This window comes from Eptatretus burgeri, chromosome 3 (genome assembly GCF_056783735.1).
Source record: "Eptatretus burgeri isolate ZD-2024b chromosome 3, Ebu_testis_v1, whole genome shotgun sequence".
NCBI lineage: Eukaryota > Metazoa > Chordata > Myxini > Myxiniformes > Myxinidae > Eptatretus > Eptatretus burgeri.
Window position 1 is genome coordinate 141,954,958 of NC_140963.1, and position 19,016 is coordinate 141,973,973.

The 19,016-nt window shown below is 45.5% G+C and overlaps 1 protein-coding gene across 11 annotated transcripts in view; it reads right to left on the reverse strand.

The window, feature by feature from the left end:
- Positions 1-900: 900 nt before the first annotated feature.
- Positions 901-19,016, reverse strand: part of LOC147031175 (E3 ubiquitin-protein ligase HECW2-like) — a 207,798-nt gene continuing 189,682 nt past the window's right edge. For 7 of the 11 annotated variants that reach the window (XM_085875987.1, XM_085875989.1, XM_085875991.1 and 4 more), the window contains 2 exons: positions 17,997-18,109; positions 903-1,488 (listed from right to left, as the gene is read on the reverse strand). In XM_085875987.1, the coding sequence (XP_085732113.1) occupies positions 1,377-1,488; positions 17,997-18,109 (225 nt within the window). In that variant the 3' untranslated portion in view covers positions 903-1,376. Of the gene's footprint in view, positions 1,489-17,996; positions 18,110-19,016 lie in introns of those variants that run through there. The other 4 variants (XM_085875988.1, XM_085875995.1, XM_085875990.1 and 1 more) reach the window with 4 other exon arrangements.

Sequence of the window (19,016 nt, forward strand, 5' to 3'; positions counted from 1 at the left end):
TGTATAACTAACATAGTCCCCCCGCCAATTAAATTTGATGCATAGCTAACATCGTCCCGCCTCCTCCCCATTACATTACATGTATAACTAACATAGTCCCCCCCCCCGCCAATTAAATTTGATGTACAGCTAACATGGTCCCCCCCGTCCCCATTACATTAAATGTATAACGAACATCGTCGCCCCCTCTCCCCATTACATTCGATGTATAACTAACATAGTCCCCCCCCCCGCCAATTAAATTTGATGTATTGCTAACATCGTCCCACCCCTCCCCATTACATTAGATGTATAACTAACATAGTCCCCCGCCAATTAAATTTGATGTACAAATAACATAGTCCCCCCACCTCCCCATTTCATTAAATGTATAACGAACATAGTCGCCCCTCTCCCCATTACATTAGATGTATAACTAGCATAGTCCCCCCCCCCGCCAATTAAATTTGATGTATTGCGAACATCGTCCCGCCCTCTCCCCATTACATGAGATGTATAACAAACATAGTCCCCCCCCCTGCCAATTAAATTTGATGTATAGCTAACATCGTCCGGCCCTCTCCCCATTACATGAGATGTATAACTAACATAGCCCCCCCCTGCCAATTAAATTTGATGTATAGCTAACATCGTCCTGTCACCTCCACATTACATTAGATGTATAACTAACATAGTCCCCCCCCACCAATTAAATTTGATGTATTGCTAACATCGTCCTGCCCCCTCCCCATTACATTAGATGTGTAACTAACATAGTCCCCCCCAATTAAATTTGATGCATCACTAATATAGACGCCCCTCTCCCCATTACATTGGAGGTATAGCTAATATTGTCCCCCCCCTCTCCCCACTACATTGGATGTATAGCTAACATATTCCACCCCCTCTCCCCACTGCATTGGAGGGATAGCTAACATAGTTCCCCCCTCTCCCCATTACATTGGATGTATAGCGAACATAGTCCCCCCCCTCCCCATTATGTTGGATGTATCATCAAAAGCAAACCTGCATGTGACTGTCATGATGGTACACCACACGTACCGTAATGACAGGTGCATTAAAAAAACCTCAGAATTCACACCTTCTCACCCCCCCCAACAACACCCACTACCGACAACATCAAAAGTACAACCAAAAGATCCACTGCCCTGCTTTGCATGAATAAAGTCCCCCCGATTCCCCCAAAGGATCCCCCCATACCACCCTCCCTATTGTTATGTGGATGTAATGATTACCCTTTGGCTGACAAGCATTGTCCATGAAGCCATGAGAATGCACCATCACGAGCAATGATCATCCAAGCATGGAAAACACAAAATCGTTTAACGAATCATTGATTGACTTAAACTCGGTGATGGTGAAGCCGGGTTGTCGCCTCACTCAAGACCAAAGGTGCTCGTCTCCTCCACGGCGATGAGAACCTTTTCATACAGCATGGCGTATGATGGGTATGGAGGGAGGTCCAGGCGGTTAAAGCAGGTGTGAGCTCTAGTGGTTTGGGGTTGGGGTGATCAGGTGAAGATAAACGCAAAAATGGAACAAAAGTTAGGAACACTAGCGGAGTAACGACCCTCTGGGTGGGTCGAGTTTGCACATTACTTACTGAAACAAGTATTGTCTGTGCTTTGCAAATAGACTACACTGTATATGCTTGTGTGGTGTGTGCTGATAAAGGTTTGAGATGGTCACAAGGTCTAAAGGGTACATTCCAATGGTAGTTCTGGTCTAAGGGATTGAAAGGGTCTAATCTCTCAAGCATGTACAAAGGGTCTAAAAAGCTCCAAGTGGTATCAAGCTCTAAATGGTCAAGGGTCCAAGTTGTCTCGCATGTCTGAAAGGTGGAAGGGGTTTAATGGGAGTCAAGGGACTTGAGGGGTGTAAAGGTCTAAAGGGTCTGTAGGTTCTCGGAGTCTAAAGTGTATAAAAGGTATAAAGGGTCTTCAAGGTAAAAGGTGTAATCGGGGTATTACGGATTCTTCAAGGTCTAAGGGAGACTTAATGAAATAAAGGGTCTTTGGGGTCTTAAAGGTGCAAAGGATCCGACAAGTCTCAAAGGGTCTTGGGAGACTTGAGGGTCTTAAGGGGTCCTAAGGTTTTAAACGGTCTTAGGGTCGAAATGGGTCTTTGGGGTGTCAAGGGGTCGAGAGGTATAGAGGCGTTCGGAACTCACACACACACATGGATGTACACACGGACGGACGACTTCTTTTATGTATAGAAGACAGCACGGTTGACTCGTACAGTGTGTGTGAACTAGCAACGACGCATGGTAACTTGCTGAAACCTCCGATAAATACACGACATATATTGGTTGGAAGATGGTGAATTACAGGACAGCCAGCTTAATATCCCACAAAACTCATGCTCCTTGACGCTGCACCAGCTTACAACACGGTGAAGAGGTGAGGTGCAGTCTAACCTCGTGAGGGTTCGAAGGTTGAGCGTGTCTCTCCACCGGTACAAGAGGCGGACGAGTGCATTGTACGAGTGCGTACAAATGATTACACACAACGACAAGAACACGCTCAAACATCCCAACGAGCTCAGGTAAAGAGTCTGGTGTTGGGACAAGGGTTCGGCTTTGTCGCCGTTTCCCCGATTAAATGGAATGCACACGTCACAGAGCAATCTAGACCACTTAAAGGACATAACAGCTCAAACATAGAATGCTTTTATGGCTCCGATGATGCCACCGCTTTGTCCGGTTGTAGTAATCAGGCTACGAGAACTCGAACCAGGGACCTGCGCTCGGTGCTTAGAAGGGAATGAATGTGAGGAGCAGTGGCGTGGCTTCGCTGTCATCGTGCTGGCTGAGTGTGCAAATGTAAAGGTAATTACACAGGAATTGTGAGCAAAAGTCGAAATCCCGTACAGACGGCCATTCCTGTGTAATTACTGTGATTACGCGAACCCTAATATACCAACTAAACATCCATCCAGCGCCCAATGACGATTTTCTTTTGCTAGACCCTTTGCACAGTTACAAACCGTGCTTTGAACCTGGTCGGGCCATGAGGTGTTGATTGGGTCGAAACGTTCACTTTCATTCTTCCCGGGATATAACCACGAAGTACGACTGTACGCGACCAGAGAGGATTCCCCGCACGGCTGCTCTTTAACCGCCGTGCCGGTCCCATGAGGCAGGTAAAGCAGATTATCCGCTCACGATTAAGCTACACATCCCCATGATGGGAGGACGTTTAATGGGGTTTGTGAATCACCGTGGCTTCACCAACACCAGCACAAAAAAACACAAAAAACCCTGAGAAGGTTTTACAAGCTTGAAGAAGAAAAAGAGCAATCAGAGATTGCAGACCCTCACCAGGACTAGTATTGTGTGGTGTTTGTGTACTGGTGTGTTATGTAATTAATAAGAGCCATAATTAGAACTGCCACGTTATAACTGCTGGCAGGGATGACTGGGTAACAATACGTGCTGCTTTGATTAATATAAATAAAATTCAAATGGAAGACCAAATGGGTACAGTCCCGCATTGGAGTAATCAGAAGGAACCCAAACAAGAAAAAAGAAAATCCTCTCGCTCTCCGTGTATCCCACCCCATCCCTCTCCCTTCCACAGATCTCCTCATGTCTCTGTTCAACACTGTTTTGTGCTTCCCTCTCCCACCCCTCGTCTCCTGCTCCCCTTGTTGTACGTTCTGTGTGTTATCTCTCATACGAGCCTCGACATTGTTTACAAAAAAACAAGATGAAGTCATCAGGAGGAACCTGGAGAGGAATCACATTTCAGCTGCGACTCCTCTATCCTCAAACCCATCCTGGCACAGCCAAGTGAGCCTTATTCAAAAAAAAAAAAAATCAAAAAAAAATCTAAAGAATAAAATAAAACCTGCATCAACATATTAAATAATGCTGGCTGAAAAGCATGCCCGATCAAGTTGAAATTTAAGACATGTATTCCCCATGACAACAAGGTCATAATTGTGGTTTCATTTTGATTGATTAAGCGGTTCCAGAGAAAACATTATTTAATATTTTCTTAAATCCAATATGGCTGCCAAACCATGGGATCAATTGAATTCCTCAATAACCTTGTACACGCATTCCTTGGGGAACACTGATGTGAAGTTTTCCCCTCATTCTGTCCATCTGCTCTGGAGAAGATTTTTTTTATACGTTTTAAGGTAAATCCAATATGCCTACAAAAACCATGTGACCTATGATGTCATACACGACCGGTCAAATGTTTTAGAACACCCCATTTTTCCAGTTTTTACTGAAATTTAAGCAGTTTAATGCTTCAATGTACTCTGAAATTAAAGCATAGAACAAACAAACAATTGCAGATAAAAAATAAATCATGGAATCGTTTTGTTAAACAAAATTTAATCCAAATTTTTGACTCATCAAAGTCTCCACCTTTTGCAGATATAACAGCCGAACATACTCGTGGCATTCTTTCTTCAATGGAAATAAAATATTGTTCGGAAAGTTCTTCCCAACACTGTTGCAGAAGTTCCCACAAATGTGTTGCACTTGTAGGTTGCTTTGCTTTCACACTTCTGTCCAGTTCATCCCAAACCAGCTCGATGGAGTTTAAGTCTGGAAACTGTGCTGACCATTCCATGATTTGAAGCCTACCGCCTTGTTCTTTCCTTGTAAGGTAGTTCTGACATAGCCCGGATGTATGTTTTGGGTCGTTAACTTGTTGTAGGATGAACCCCTAACCAACTAGGCATAGACCAGAGGGTATTGCATGGCTCTGCAAAATGCTGTGGTAGCCCTTTTGGTGCAGGGTGCCAGTCACTCTGTGCAAGTCGCCGATTCTGGATCTAGCAAAAGCGCCCCAGATCATCACGCTTCCTCCTCCATGTTTGACAGTTGGTGTCACACACTGAGGAACCATCCTTTCACTGACTCGACGACGTACAAAAACACTGCGTGATGAACCAAAGATTTCAAATTTTGATTCATCGGTACATAAGACCTTCTTCCAGTTTTCAGTAGTCCACTGGTGGTACTTCATGGCCCAGGCAAGCCTCTTTTTCTTATTTTGCCATCTCAGCAATGGCTTTCTTACTGCCACACAACCTGTCAAACTTGCAGCTCAAAGTCTTCTCTTCACAGTTGAAACTGAGACTTCCTGAAGCATGAGTCACATTTGCTCTACGGCTAGGATACGGCGGCCGTACCCCCCCTGAATTGACAGAAACGTGGGGCGGCCGCAGAGTTTCTGAGGTGGCCTCAGAGTGGCCCTACGCCGTATGGCTATCATTTACGGCCGTAGGGGTCTCCGTGGAATTAAAGCGCGGATTTATAACTTTTTTTAATTTCTAGGTTGGCCGTAGCAATTCGACAAGCCGTAGTCATGACTTAGATGTGTTCCACGTCGACCGTACGTAGGGCGTACGGTGGGCTTGCGTCATTTGTGCGTTTTCCGTAAGCTCTTATCAATGAAAAATGAATTTTGCCAACCCCCAAAAAATTACGACAGCCGCACTATTTCCACGTTTGCCTTAGGGCCCCCCCTGTGGTCGCCTTGCGGGCACCTTGAGGCAACCTTGCGTCTGCCTTGAAAATTATATGGCCACCGCAGGGACGCCCTAAGGTCACCGTCCGATATCAAATCAAAGACCGTATGGCACCCCCACGTTTTCGGTCTCCACAATTTCTAAATACCCCGTGCGGCTACCCGAAAAATAAAAACATATGTGACTGCTACATTGTGTGACTGTGGAAATACTGCGGCCGCCCTATAATTGCTAGTGGCCGTAGATTTTTTAGACCCTACGGCCGCCGAGCCAAATGTGACTGAAGCATTACTTCGACCAGTGTTAAGGCCGAAGTCACACTTGCTCGACGGCTAGGATACGGCGGCCGTACCCCCCCTGAATTGACAGAAATGTGCGGCGGCCGCAGAGTTTCTGAGGTGGCCTCAGGGTGGCCCTACGCCGTATGGCTATCTTTTACAGGCCGCAGGGATCGTCGTGGAATTATAGCACAGAGTTATAACTTTTTTCTTTTCTAGGTTGGCCGTAGAAATTCGACAAGCCGTAGCCATGACGTCGATGTGTTCCACGTCGACCGTACATCGGGCGTACGGTGGGCTTGAGTTATTCGTGCAGCTGCCGTAGCCTCTCATCAATGAAAAATAAATTTTGCCAACCCCCCAAAAATTACGGCGGCCGCGCTATTTCCACGGTCGCCGTAAGGTAGCCCTAAGGCGTCCCTGTGTTCAACGTACGGTGGCCTTGCGAACTGTGTGACTACCTGCGGGCAACGCAGGGTCGACGCACGGTTCCCCTACGCCCGCCGTGCGTCCTACGTACGGCCTCCGTGGCAGTCTGCATCGACCGTGCGTCCACCGTACGTACCGCTAGAGATCGGAGTATAGGTGTTTGCCACCAGTGTTGGGCACAAAAGCGATAATCCGATAACAGATAATTAATTATCGAAGTTTACTTTTTTTAATCAGACTATTATCGGAAGTTAACTTCCATTTATCGTTATCGGACCAGTTAACTTCCGATAACTCGATTTTTTAGTCCCATAATGTCCGTTAATTTTTTGTCCGATAACATTTTTATCGTTTCCGGGCCGCATTTCGCTGAACTAATTAATTATCAATGAGGAGAAAAATGTACATGATTAAAGATTATTTGTTTTACAAGATAATGCTGAATCAGGCCGCCGCATGAAGAAAAATGGAAGAAGAAGAGGAGGAAGAGAAAGAAGAAGAAGAAGAAGCCTTGCAATGGCGACTTCCTCAGCCATGCGGCACGAAGCTCTGCAGGTATTGGGTTCGGTAAAGGTTGGGAAACCCGAAAAATAAAAAAAAAACATATGTGACTGCTACATTGTGTTACCGTGGAAATACTGAGGCTGCCCTATAATTGCTGGTGGCCATAGATTTTGTAGACCCTACGGTCGCCGTGCCAAATGTGACTTAGGCCAAAGCTGTGCTTGAAGCTGCTGTCCTGTAAGCCGCCTATCACGCAAGCTGTTGACTCTCAGAAACTTGTCTTCTGATTGTGTTGTGGCTTTCGGTCTGCCAGACCTCTTCCTGTCAGAGTTTCCTCCAGTTTCCAAGTGCCTTTTGATGGTGGAGGAAATTGTACTCACTGACACCTTGGCTTCCTTTGCAATTGCTCTAAAGGAAAGACCTACACTTTTAAGGGTTATTATGGTCTGTCTGTCTTCCTTTGTTAATTCTCTTTCTCACCATTATGATAGTAATATACTACTTCCTGCAGTGCAATATTGTCCAAATAATGCTTCAGAGGGTGCAGCAACACAGTCTGTTACAACACTGCTTTCAAACAGACAGGGTTGTAACTAATCAACAAAAGTTGGGACACCTGTAGGAATTGTTTGTATCAACTTTCAAGGCTTAATTTACTTCCATTGCTGCAGAACAGCTACAGTTGCTAACCCATTACTTGTTCCCTGAAAAGGGCCTTTTTTAACAACTCTGAAATTTACATTATTTTTCAGTTTTTGGTAACCTAAGCTTTTTTTTAACCTCTGGCATTTTACCGCTTAGCTTTGTACCATTTCAGGTTATTCACTGCACTTGAACAGCTTAAATTTCAGTAAAAACTGAAAAATGGGGGTGTTCTCAAACTTTCAACCGGTAGAGTATGTGTGAACCTTTTGTTCCTCATGGATAGGCGCTCATATGTGTAAAGTTTTGCCTCGATCTGTTCAGCCATTTCAGAGATTTTGAAGGTTTAAAAAGAAAAAAAAAACCGCTGCCAAATCATGTGACCGATGACGTCGTCAAAATATTTTTGTGGACCATTTTATCTCTAAATGACCCTCAAAATTTTTCATACTGATCAGGTGTAAAGTTCTACATATGCAATTATTACGTCATAAAAAAAACACACTCATTCCCCATGAGGAGTTGCTTTGTACGAAGTTTCAATTTTTCCTTGGTGCGGGTTTCAGAGATACAGGGTTTCAAAGTTTTTCCAACATGGCTGCTACACCACGTGACATATGACATCATAATTATCATTCAAACATTCTACACGAGTCATCGCACCAATGGTAAAATTTCGTCTCAATCCGACAAGTGGTTGTGGAGAAAAACACGAAAGTTCTGTGCGGACACACAAACGAAAAAATACTCGTAGAGCGGCACGTGGTGAAACAGAATGGCACTCGGTAGCGCACCTCCCTCCGCCAGGATGAATAGTTTACATTTTGCATCCCACTGATCGGGTGGATCTGAATCCGGACCTTAACCAAAATCTAATCGCCTTGTTCTTGTCACCGAACCAACTCACCCCCAAAGTTTTGTCATAACTTGTCCACAAATTTTTGAGATATTGTGTAATATATCGTTTTTAGCCCCATCTCTCAATGGTGATGAATCACTGGAAAAATTAAATAACTTTCATATCAGGATCTGGATTCGGATTTTCACCAAATTTGAATCAATTCTTCCTCGTCACACTCCCAACCTGTCCACCAAGTTCCGTGTGATTCCATCCATAACCTTTTGAGATATTGTACTTTATATCGTTTTTGGCCCCATCTCTCAACAGTGAAGAATCACTGGAAAAAATTCTCAGATGTGGATCCGGATTCAGATCTTCACCAACATTCAACAACGTCACCTACACAGATCTTCAACAACGTCACCTACACAGATGAAAAAAAATTGAGAACGATTGCTTGAAAACTGTGGCCAAAAATCGTGTGACAAAAAACAGACAAACAAACAAACAAACATGACAGACCAACATGCTTGTCAAAAAATATTTTTTGCCAAATAACAAACAGACAGATGGACCCAAATGCAATATCCTCTCCTGCGGTGAGGGTAATGAGCTGTGAGAGCCGATGGTGAAATCACCTTTAACATCTTGATTACACAAGTCACCAAGGCAGATGGTGTGTGTCTATGTGTGTGTGTCATCTTTTTGTGTGTGTGTGTGTGTGTGTGTGTGTGTGTTGCTGTGTGTGTGTGTGTCTATGTGTGTGTGTGTGTGTGTGTGTGTGTGTGTTGCTGTGTGTGTATGTGAGTGTGTGTGTTGCTCTGTGTGTGCAAGTGTGTTGTCTCTGTGCGTATGTGTGTTGTCTCTGTGTGTGTTGCGTGTTGTCTCTGTGTATATGTGTTGTCTCTGTGTGTGTTGTGTGTTGTGTCTGTGTGTGTATGTGTGTGTTGTCTCTGTGTGCATGTGTGTTGTCTCTGTGTGCATGTGTGTTGTCTCTGTGTGCATGTGTGTTGTCTCTGTGTGCATGTGTGTTGTCTCTGTGCATGTGTGTTGTCTCTGTGTGCATGTGTGTTGTCTCTGTGTGCATGTGTGTTGTCTCTGTGTGCATGTGTGTTGTCTCTGTGTGCATGTGTGTTATCTCTGTGTGCATGTGTGTTGTCTCTGTGTGCATGTGTGTTGTCTCTGTGTGCATGTGTGTTGTCTCTGTGTGCATGTGTGTTGTCTCTGTGTGCATGTGTGTTGTCTCTGTGTGCATGTGTGTTATCTCTGTGTGCATGTGTGTTGTCTCTGAGTGTATGTGTGTTGTCTCTCTGTGTGTTGCGTGTTGTCTCTGTGTGTATGTTCGTTGTCTCTGTGTTTTGCGTGGTGACTCTGTGTGTATATGTGTTGTCTCTGTGTGTGTTGCGTGTTGTCGCTGTGTGTATGTGTTGTCTCTGTGTGTGTTGCGTGTTGTCTCTGTGTGTTGCATGTTGCCTCTGTGTGTATGTGCATTGTCTCTGTGTGTATGAGCGTTGTCTCTGTGTGTATGTGCGTTGTCTCTGTGTGTGTTGCGTGTTGACTCTGTGTGTATATGTGTTGTCTCTGTGTGTGTTGCGTGTGGTCTGTGTGAGTATGTGTTGTCTCAGAGTGTGTAGCGTGTTGGCACGGTGTGTATGTGTTGTCTCTGTGTGTATGTGTGCGTTGCTCTGTATGTATTGCATGTTGCTGTGTATGTGTGTGATGTCTCTGTGTGTGTTGTCTCTGTGTGTATGTGTGTTGTCTCTGTGTGTATGTGTGTTGTCTCTGTGTGTATGTGTGTTGTCTCTGTGTGTATGTGTGTTGTCTCTGTGTGTATGTGTGTTGTCTCTGTGTGTATGTGTGTTGTCTCTGTGTGTATGTGTGTTGTCTCTGTGTGTATGTGTGTTGTCTCTGTGTGTATGTGTGTTGTCTCTGTGTGTATGTGTGTTGTCTCTGTGTGTATGTGTGTGTTGTCTCTGTGTGTATGTGTGTTGTCTCTGTGTGTATGTGTGTTGTCTCTGTGTGTATGTGTGTTGTCTCTGTGTGTATGTCTGTCGCCCCTGTGTGCATGGGTGCTGTCTCTGTGTGTATGTGTGTTGTCTCTGTGTGTATGTGTGTTGTCTCTCTGTGTATGTGTGTTGTCTCTGTGTGCATGTGTGTTGTCTCTGTGTGTGAGTGTGTGTTGTCTGTGTGTGTACGTGTGTGTTGTCTCTGTGTGTACGTGTGTGTTGTCTGTGTGTTGTCTCTGTGTGCATGTGTGTTGTCTCTGTGTGCATGTGTGTTGTCTCTGTGTGCATGTGTGTTGTCTCTGTGTGCATGTGTGTTGTCTCTGTGTGCATGTGTGTTGTCTCTGTGTGCATGTGTGTTGTCTCTGTGTACATGTGTGGTGTCTCTGTGTACATGTGTGTTGTCTCTGTGTACATGTGTGTTGTCTCTGTGTGCATGTGTGGTGTCTCAGTGTGTGTTGCGTGTCGTCACTCTGTGCGTTGCGTGTTGGCTCTGTGTGTATGTGTGAGTTGTCTCTGTGTGTGTTGCGTGTTGACTCTGTGTGTGTTGCGTGTTGACTCTGTGTGCGTTGCGTGTTGTCTCTGCGTGTGTTGCGTGTTGTCTCTGTGTGTTGCGTGTTGTCTCTGTGTGTGTTGCGTGTCGTCTCTGTGTGTGTTGCGTGTTGCCTTTGTGTGTGTCGCGTGTTGTCTCTGTGTGTATGTGTGTGCGTGTGTTGTCTCTGTGTGTGTTGCGTGTTGTCTCTGTGTGTGTTGCGTGTTGTCTCTGTGTGTGTTGCGTGTTGTCTCTGTGTGTGTTGCGTGTTGTCTCTGTGTGTGTTGAGTGTTGTCTTTGTGTGTGTTGCGTGTTGTCTCTGTGTGTATGTGTGTGTTGTCTGTGTGTTGTCTCTGTGTGCATGTGTGTTGTCTCTGTGTGCATGTGTGTTGTCTCTGTGTGCATGTGTGTTGTCTCTGTGTGCATGTGTGTTGTCTCTGTGTACATGTGTGTTGTCTCTGTGTACATGTGTGTTGTCTCTGTGTGCATGTGTGTTGTCTCTGTGTGCATGTGTGTTCTCTCTGTGTATGAGTTGCCTCTGTGTCTGGTGCGTGCTGTCTCTGTGTGTGTTGCGTGTTGTCTCTGCGTGTGTTGCGTGGTGCCTCTGTGTGTATGCGTGTGTGTTGTCTCTGTGTGTATGTGTGTGTGTTGTCTCTGTGTGTATGTGTGTGTGTATGTGTGTGTGTTGTCTCTGTGTGTATGTGTGTGTGTATGTGTGTGTGTTGTCTCTGTGTGTGTGTTGCGTGTTGTCTCTGTGTGTGTTGCGTGTTGTCTCTGTGTGTGTTGCGTGTTGTCTCTGTGTGTGTTGCGTGTTGTCTCTGTGTGTGTTGCGTGTTGTCTCTGTGTGTGTTGCGTGTTGTCTCTGTGTGTGTTGCGTGTTGTCTCTGTGTGTGTTGAGTGTTGTCTTTGTGTGTGTTGCGTGTTGTCTCTGTGTGTATGTGTGTGTGTTGTCCCTGTGCGTTGCGTGTTGTCTCTGTGTGTGTTGCGTGTTGTCTCTGTGTGTATGTGCTTTGCTCTGTATGTATTGCATGTTGCTGTGTATGTGTGTGTGTTGTCTGTGTGTGTGTTGTCTCTGTGTGTGTGTTGTCTCTGTGTGTGTTGCGTGTTGTCCCTGTGTGTGTTGCGTGTTGTCTCTGTGTGTAAGTGGGTTGTCTGTGTATGTTGCGTGTTGTGTGTGCGTGTTGCTGTGTATGTGTGTGTGTGTTGTCTCTATGTGTATGTGTGTTGCTCTGTATGTGTTGCGTGTTGCTGTGTGTTTGTGTGTGTTGTCTCTGTGTGTATGTGTGTTGTCTCTGTGTGCATGTGTGTTGTCTCTGTGTGCATGTGTGTTGTCTCTGTGCATGTGTGTTGTCTCTGTGTGCATGTGTGTTGTCTCTGTGTGCATGTGTGTTGTCTCTGTGTGCATGTGTGTTGTCTCTGTGTGCATGTGTGTTATCTCTGTGTGCATGTGTGTTGTCTCTGTGTGCATGTGTGTTGTCTCTGTGTGCATGTGTGTTGTCTCTGTGTGCATGTGTGTTGTCTCTGTGTGCATGTGTGTTGTCTCTGTGTGCATGTGTGTTGTCTCTGTGTGCATGTGTGTTGTCTCTGTGTGCATGTGTGTTGTCTCTGAGTGTATGTGTGTTGTCTCTCTGTGTGTTGCGTGCTGTCTCTCTGTGTATGTTCGTTGCCTCTGTGTTTTGCGTGTTGCCTCTGTGTGTACACGCGCTGTCTCTGTGTGTGTTGCGTGTTGTCGCTGTGTGTATGTGTTGTCTCTGTGTGTGTTGCGTGTTGTCTCTGTGTGTTGCATGTTGTCTCTGTGTGTATGTGTTGTCTCTGTGTGTATGTGCGTTGTCTCTGTGTGTATGTGCGTTGTCTCTGTGTGTGTTGCGTGTTGACTCTGTGTGTGTATATGTGTTGTCTCTGTGTGTGTTGCGTGTTGTCTCTGTGTGTATGTGTTGTCTCTGTGTGTGTTGCGTGTTGTCTCTGTGTGTATGTGTTGTCTCTGTGTGTATGTGCGTTGCTCTGTATGTATTGCATGTTGCTGTGTATGTGTGTGTTGTCTCTGTGTGTATGTGTGTTGTCTCTGTGTGTATGTGTGTTGTCTCTGTGTGTATGTGTGTTGTCTCTGTGTGTATGTGTGTTGTCTCTGTGTGTATGTGTGTTGTCTCTGTGTGTATGTGTGTTGTCTCTGTGTGTATGTGTGTTGTCTCTGTGTGTATGTGTGTTGTCTCTGTGTGTATGTGTGTTGTCTCTGTGTGTATGTGTGTTGTCTCTGTGTGTATGTGTGTTGTCTCTGTGTGTATGTGTGTTGTCTCTGTGTGTATGTGTGTTGTCTCTGTGTGTATGTGCGTTGTCTCTGTGTGTATGTGTGTTGTCTCTGTGTGTATGTGTGTTGTCTCTGTGTGTAAGTGTGTGTTGTCTGTGTGTGTACGTGTGTGTTGTCTCTGTGTGTACGTGTGTGTTGTCTGTGTGTTGTCTCTGTGTGCATGTGTGTTGTCTCTGTGTGCATGTGTGTTGTCTCTGTGTGCATGTCTGTTGTCTCTGTGTGCATGTGTGCTGCCTCTGTGTGCATGTGTGTTGTCTCTGTGTGCATGTGTGTTGTCTCTGTGTACATGTGTGTTGTCTCTGTGTACATGTGTGCTGTCTCTGTGTACATGTGTGTTGTCTCTGTGTGCATGTGTGTTGTCTCTGTGTGTGTTGCGTGTTGTCTCTGTGTGTGTTGCGTGTTGTCTCTGTGTGTATGTGTGTGTTGTCTCTGTGTGTGTTGCGTGTTGACTCTGTGTGTGTGTTGCGTGTTGACTCTGTGTGTGTTGCGTGTTGTCTCTGTGTGTGTTGCGTGTTGTCTGTGTGTGTTGCGTGTTGTCTCTGTGTGTGTTGCGTGTTGTCTCTGTGTGTGTTGCGTGTTGTCTTTGTGTGTGTTGCGTGTTGTCTCTGTGTGTATGTGTGTGTGTGTTGTCTCTGTGTGTGTTGCGTGTTGTCTCTGTGTGTGTTGCGTGTTGTCTCTGTGTGTGTTGCGTGTTGTCTCTGTGTGTGTTGCGTGTTGTCTCTGTGTGTGTTGCGTGTTGTCTCTGTGTGTGTTGAGTGTTGTCTTTGTGTGTGTTGCGTGTTGTCTCTGTGTGTATGTGTGTGTTGTCTGTGTGTTGTCTCTGTGTGCATGTGTGTTGTCTCTGTGTGCATGTGTGTTGTCTCTGTGTACATGTGTGTTGTCTCTGTGTACATGTGTGTTGTCTCTGTGTGCATGTGTGTTGTCTCTGTGTGCATGTGTGTTGTCTCTGTGTATGTGTTGTCTCTGTGTGTGTTGCGTGTTGTCTCTGTGTGTGTTGCGTGTTGTCTCTGTGTGTGTTGCGTGTTGTCTCTGTGTGTGTTGCGTATTGTCTCTGTGTGTGTTGCGTGTTGTCTCTGTGTGTATGTGTGTGTGTATGTGTGTGTGTTGTCTCTGTGTGTGTGTATGTGTGTGTGTGTTGTCTCTGTGTGTGTTGCGTGTTGTCTCTGTGTGTGTTGCGTGTTGTCTCTGTGTGTGTTGCGTGTTGTCTCTGTGTGTGTTGCGTGTTGTCTCTGTGTGTGTTGCGTGTTGTCTCTGTGTGTGTTGCGTGTTGTCTCTGTGTGTGTTGCGTGTTGTCTCTGTGTGTGTGTGAGTGTTGTCTTTGTGTGTGTTGCGTGTTGTCTCTGTGTGTATGTGTGTGTGTTGTCTCTGTGTGTTGCGTGTTGTCTCTGTGTGTGTTGCGCGTTGTCTCTGTGTGTATGTGCTTTGCTCTGTATGTATTGCATGTTGCTGTGTATGTGTGTGTGTTGTCTGTGTGTGTGTTGTCTCTGTGTGTGTGTTGTCTCTGTGTGTGTTGCGTGTTGTCTCTGTGTGTGTTGTGTGTTGTCTCTGTGTGTAAGTGTGTTGTCTGTGTATGTTGCGTGTTGTGTGTGCGTGTTGCTGTGTATGTGTGTGTGTGTTGTCTCCATGTGTATGTGTGTTGCTCTGTATGTGTTGCGTGTTGCTGTGTGTTTGTGTGTGTTGTCTCTGTGTGTATGTGTGTTGTCTCTGTGTGCATGTGTGTTGTCTCTGTGTGCATGTGTGTTGTCTCTGTGCATGTGTGTTGTCTCTGTGTGCATGTGTGTTGTCTCTGTGTGCATGTGTGTTGTCTCTGTGGGCATGTGTGTTGTCTCTGTGTGCATGTGTGTTATCTCTGTGTGCATGTGTGTTGTCTCTGTGTGCATGTGTGTTGACTCTGTGTGCATGGGTGTTGTCTCTGTGTGCATGTGGGTTGGCTCTGTGTGCATGTGTGTTGTCTCTGTGTGCATGTGTGTTGTCTCTGTGTGCATGTGTGTTGTCTCTGAGTGTATGTGTGTTGTCTCTCTGTGTGTTGCGTGTTGTCTCTGTGTGTATGTTCGTTGTCTCTGTGTTTTGCGTGTTGACTCTGTGTGTATATGTGTTGTCTCTGTGTGTGTTGCGTGTTGTCGCTGTGTGTATGTGTTGTCTCTGTGTGTGTTGCGTGTTGTCTCTGTGTGTTGCATGTTGTCTCTGTGTGTATGTGTTGTCTCTGTGTGTATGTGCGTTGTCTCTGTGTGTATGTGCGTTGTCTCTGTGTGTGTTGCGTGTTGACTCTGTGTGTATATGTGTTGTCTCTGTGTGTGTTGCGTGTTGTCTCTGTGTGTATGTGCTGTCTCTGTGTGTGTTGCGTGTTGTCTCTGTGTGTATGTGTTGACTCTGTGTGTATGTGCGTTGCTCTGTATGTATTGCGTGTTGCTGTGTATGTGTGTGTTGTCTCTGTGTGTGTTGTCTCTGTGTGTATGTGTGTTGTCTCTGTGTGTATGTGTGTTGTCTCTGTGTGTATGTGTGTTGTCTCTGTGTGTATGTGTGTTGTCTGTGTGTATGTGTGTTGTCTCTGTGTGTATGTGTGTTGTCTCTGTGTGTATGTGTGTTGTCTCTGTGTGTATGTGTGTTGTCTCTGTGTGTATGTGTGTTGTCTCTGTGTGTATGTGTGTTGTCTCTGTGTGTATGTGTGTTGTCTCTGTGTGTATGTGCGTTGTCTCTGTGTGTATGTGCGTTGTCTCTGTGTGTATGTGCGTTGTCTCTGTGTGTATGTGCGTTGTCTCTGTGTGTTGCGTTTTGACTCTGTGTGCATGTGTGTTGTCTCTGTGTGTAAGTGTGTGTTGTCTGTGTGTGTACGTGTGTGTTGTCTCTGTGTGTATGTGTGTGTTGTCTGTGTGTTGTCTCTGTGTGCATGTGTGTTGTCTCTGTGTGCATGTGTGTTGTCTCTGTGTGCATGTCTGTTGTCTCTGTGTGCATGTGTGTTGTCTCTGTGTGCATGTGTGTTGTCTCTGTGTGCATGTGTGTTGTCTCTGTGTACATGTGTGTTGTCTCTGTGTACATGTGTGTTGTCTCTGTGTACATGTGTGTTGTCTCTGTGTGCATGTGTGTTGTCTCTGTGTGTGTTGCGTGTTGTCTCTGTGTGTGTTGCGTGTTGTCTCTGTGTGTATGTGTGTGTTGTCTCTGTGTGTGTTGCGTGTTGACTCTGTGTGTGTTGCGTGTTGACTCTGTGTGTGTTGCGTGTTGTCTCTGTGTGTGTTGCGTGTTGTCTGTGTGTGTTGCGTGGTGTCTCTGTGTGTGTTGCGTGTTGTCTCTGTGTGTGTTGCTTGTTTTCTTTGTGTGTGTTGCGTGTTGTCTCTGTGTGTATGTGTGTGTGTGTGTTGTCTCTGTGTGTGTTGCGTGTTGTCTCTGTGTGTGTTGCGTGTTGTCTCTGTGTGTGTTGCGTGTTGTCTCTGTGTGTGTTGCGTGTTGTCTCTGTGTGTGTTGAGTGTTGTCTTTGTGTGTGTTGCGTGTTGTCTCTGTGTGTATGTGTGTGTTGTCTGTGTGTTGTCTCTGTGTGCATGTGTGTTGTCTCTGTGTGCATGTGTGTTGTCTCTGTGTGCATGTGTGTTGTCTCTGTGTGCATGTGTGTTGTCTCTGTGTGCATGTGTGTTGTCTCTGTGTACATGTGTGTTGTCTCTGTGTACATGTGTGTTGTCTCTGTGTGCATGTGTGTTGTCTCTGTGTGCATGTGTGTTCTCTCTGTGTATGTGTTGTCTCTGTGTGTGTTGCGTGTTGTCTCTGTGTGAGTGGAGTGGTGCCTCTGGGTGTGTTGCGTGTTGGGTCTGTGTGTGTTGTGTATTCTCTCTGTGTGTGTTGCGTGTTGTCTCTGTGTGTATGTGTGTGTGTATGTGTGTGTGTTGTCTCTGTGTGTGTGTATGTGTGTGTGTTGTCTCTGTGTGTGTTGCGTGTTGTCTCTGTGTGTGTTGCGTGTTGTCTCTGTGTGTGTTGCGTGTTGTCTCTGTGTGTGTTGCGTGTTGTCTCTGTGTGTGTTGCGTGTTGTCTCTGTGTGTGTTGCGTGTTGTCTCTGTGTGTGTTGCGTGTTGTCTCTGTGTGTGTTGCGTGTTGTCTCTGTGTGTGTTGAGTGTTGTCTTTGTGTGTGTTGCGTGTTGTCTCTGTGTGTATGTGTGTGTGTTGTCTCTGTGTGTTGCGTGTTGTCTCTGTGTGTGTTGCGTGTTGTCTCTGTGTGTATGTGCTTTGCTCTGTATGTATTGCATGTTGCTGTGTATGTGTGTGTGTTGTCTGTGTGTGTGATGTTTCTGTGTGCGATGTCTCTGTGTGTGTGATGTTTCTGTGCGCGATGTCTCTGTGTGCGTTGTGTGTTGTCTCTGTGTGTAAGTGTGTTGTCTGTGTATGTTGCGTGTTGTGTGTGCGTGTTGCTGTGTATGTGTGTGTGTGTTGTCTCCATGTGTATGTGTGTTGCTCTGTATGTGTTGCGTGTTGCTGTGTGTTTGTGTGTGTTGTCTCTGTGTGTATGTGTGTGTGTTTGTTGTCTCCGTGTGTATGTAAGTGTGTTGCTGTGTGTTTGTGTGTGTTGTCTCTGTGTGTATGTGTGTGTGTGTGTGTGTGTGTGTTGTCTCTATGTGTATGTGTGTTGCTCTGTATGTGTTGCGTGTTGCTGTGTGTTTGTGTGTGTTGTCTCTGTGTATATGTGTGTGTGTGTGTGTTTGTTGTCTCCGTGTGTATGTAAGTGTGTTGCTGTGTGTTTGTGTGTGTTGTCTCTGTGTGTATGTGTGTGTGTGTGTGTGTGTGTGTGTGTGTGTGTGTGTGTGTGTGTATGTTGTCTCCGTGTGTATGTAAGTGTGTTGCGTGTTTCTGTGTGTGTTGCATGTTGCTCTTTGTATATGTTGTATATGGTTCTGGCACATGTGTGTATGGTCCACATCACGGTTTGATTCCAGGCATCCAACTAAGCACCTTAGCCCTTATTCACCGAAGCATCCACCTGGGCCCTTACCTAGGTAAGGAAGTAATGCGACCCCACTTCTCAATGCAGAACTTGCGTGGCCCGTTACTTCCTCGCAGGGCTGCAAAGCCTTCATAAGGAATGCTCGAAGTTCCGGTGACAAACTGAGGACAAAACATAAGAGGGGCAGCAGCGGAAGAGGGAGGGGGCAAAGTGGGGATGAAATAAGGATAAGTTATTATCATTCAAAAATCACAATTATAAAGTCTTACCTTATTCTTATTGGATCGATCTCAAAGTGAACAAGTTATCAATGAATGCACGAACACCGACCTCATGGCACCTTGTGGTGAAGGACAATGGCTCAACACGGTAAATTTAGTGTCTGTATAAATCTATATATATATATATATATATATATATATATATATATATATATATATATATATATATATATATCTGCACATTTTTGACTCAAGTCACATCAGTTTTCATCATTAAAAAAAACATCTGCATTCGAGATAAAGTAAGGGAGAAAAACAAGAAACTGCACACGAGTGCTCATTCAGTGTACAAATCATTGATCGTTTGTACCTTGGTTAAGTGTGTGTGCAGCAACCTTGGTTACGTGTGTGTGTGTGTGGTTACTACAGGCTGTGCAGCAACCACCCCTACACCACACGCCTGCCCACCCCAACCACTCTGAATGAGTTGGCCGTTTGTTCACATTTCCAAGTGGTTACTGCGAGGAAGACATGGTACCACACAGACTTTCCATCCTTCCAAGGTCTAAGAGGACGTCTCTGACGAGGAGGCCGAGGTAAGCAGGTGAAGTGTCTCATCTTGGGTATGCGCTCATCAGTGATATGAGCTAGGTGGGCCCACCACTCCCTTCTGCGTTTGGAGACCTTCTCAGCCACCGTTTCAGCACTTCCACAACATTTACCTCTTGGACATGTAACATGCTGATCCTGCGGCGGCTTTTTAGAGAATCCCAGAACGGTATAAATACGTCTCTGGTGCAAAGAGTCTCGTCTCGAAAGATCCCGTGGAAGAGGAGTTCAGAAATTA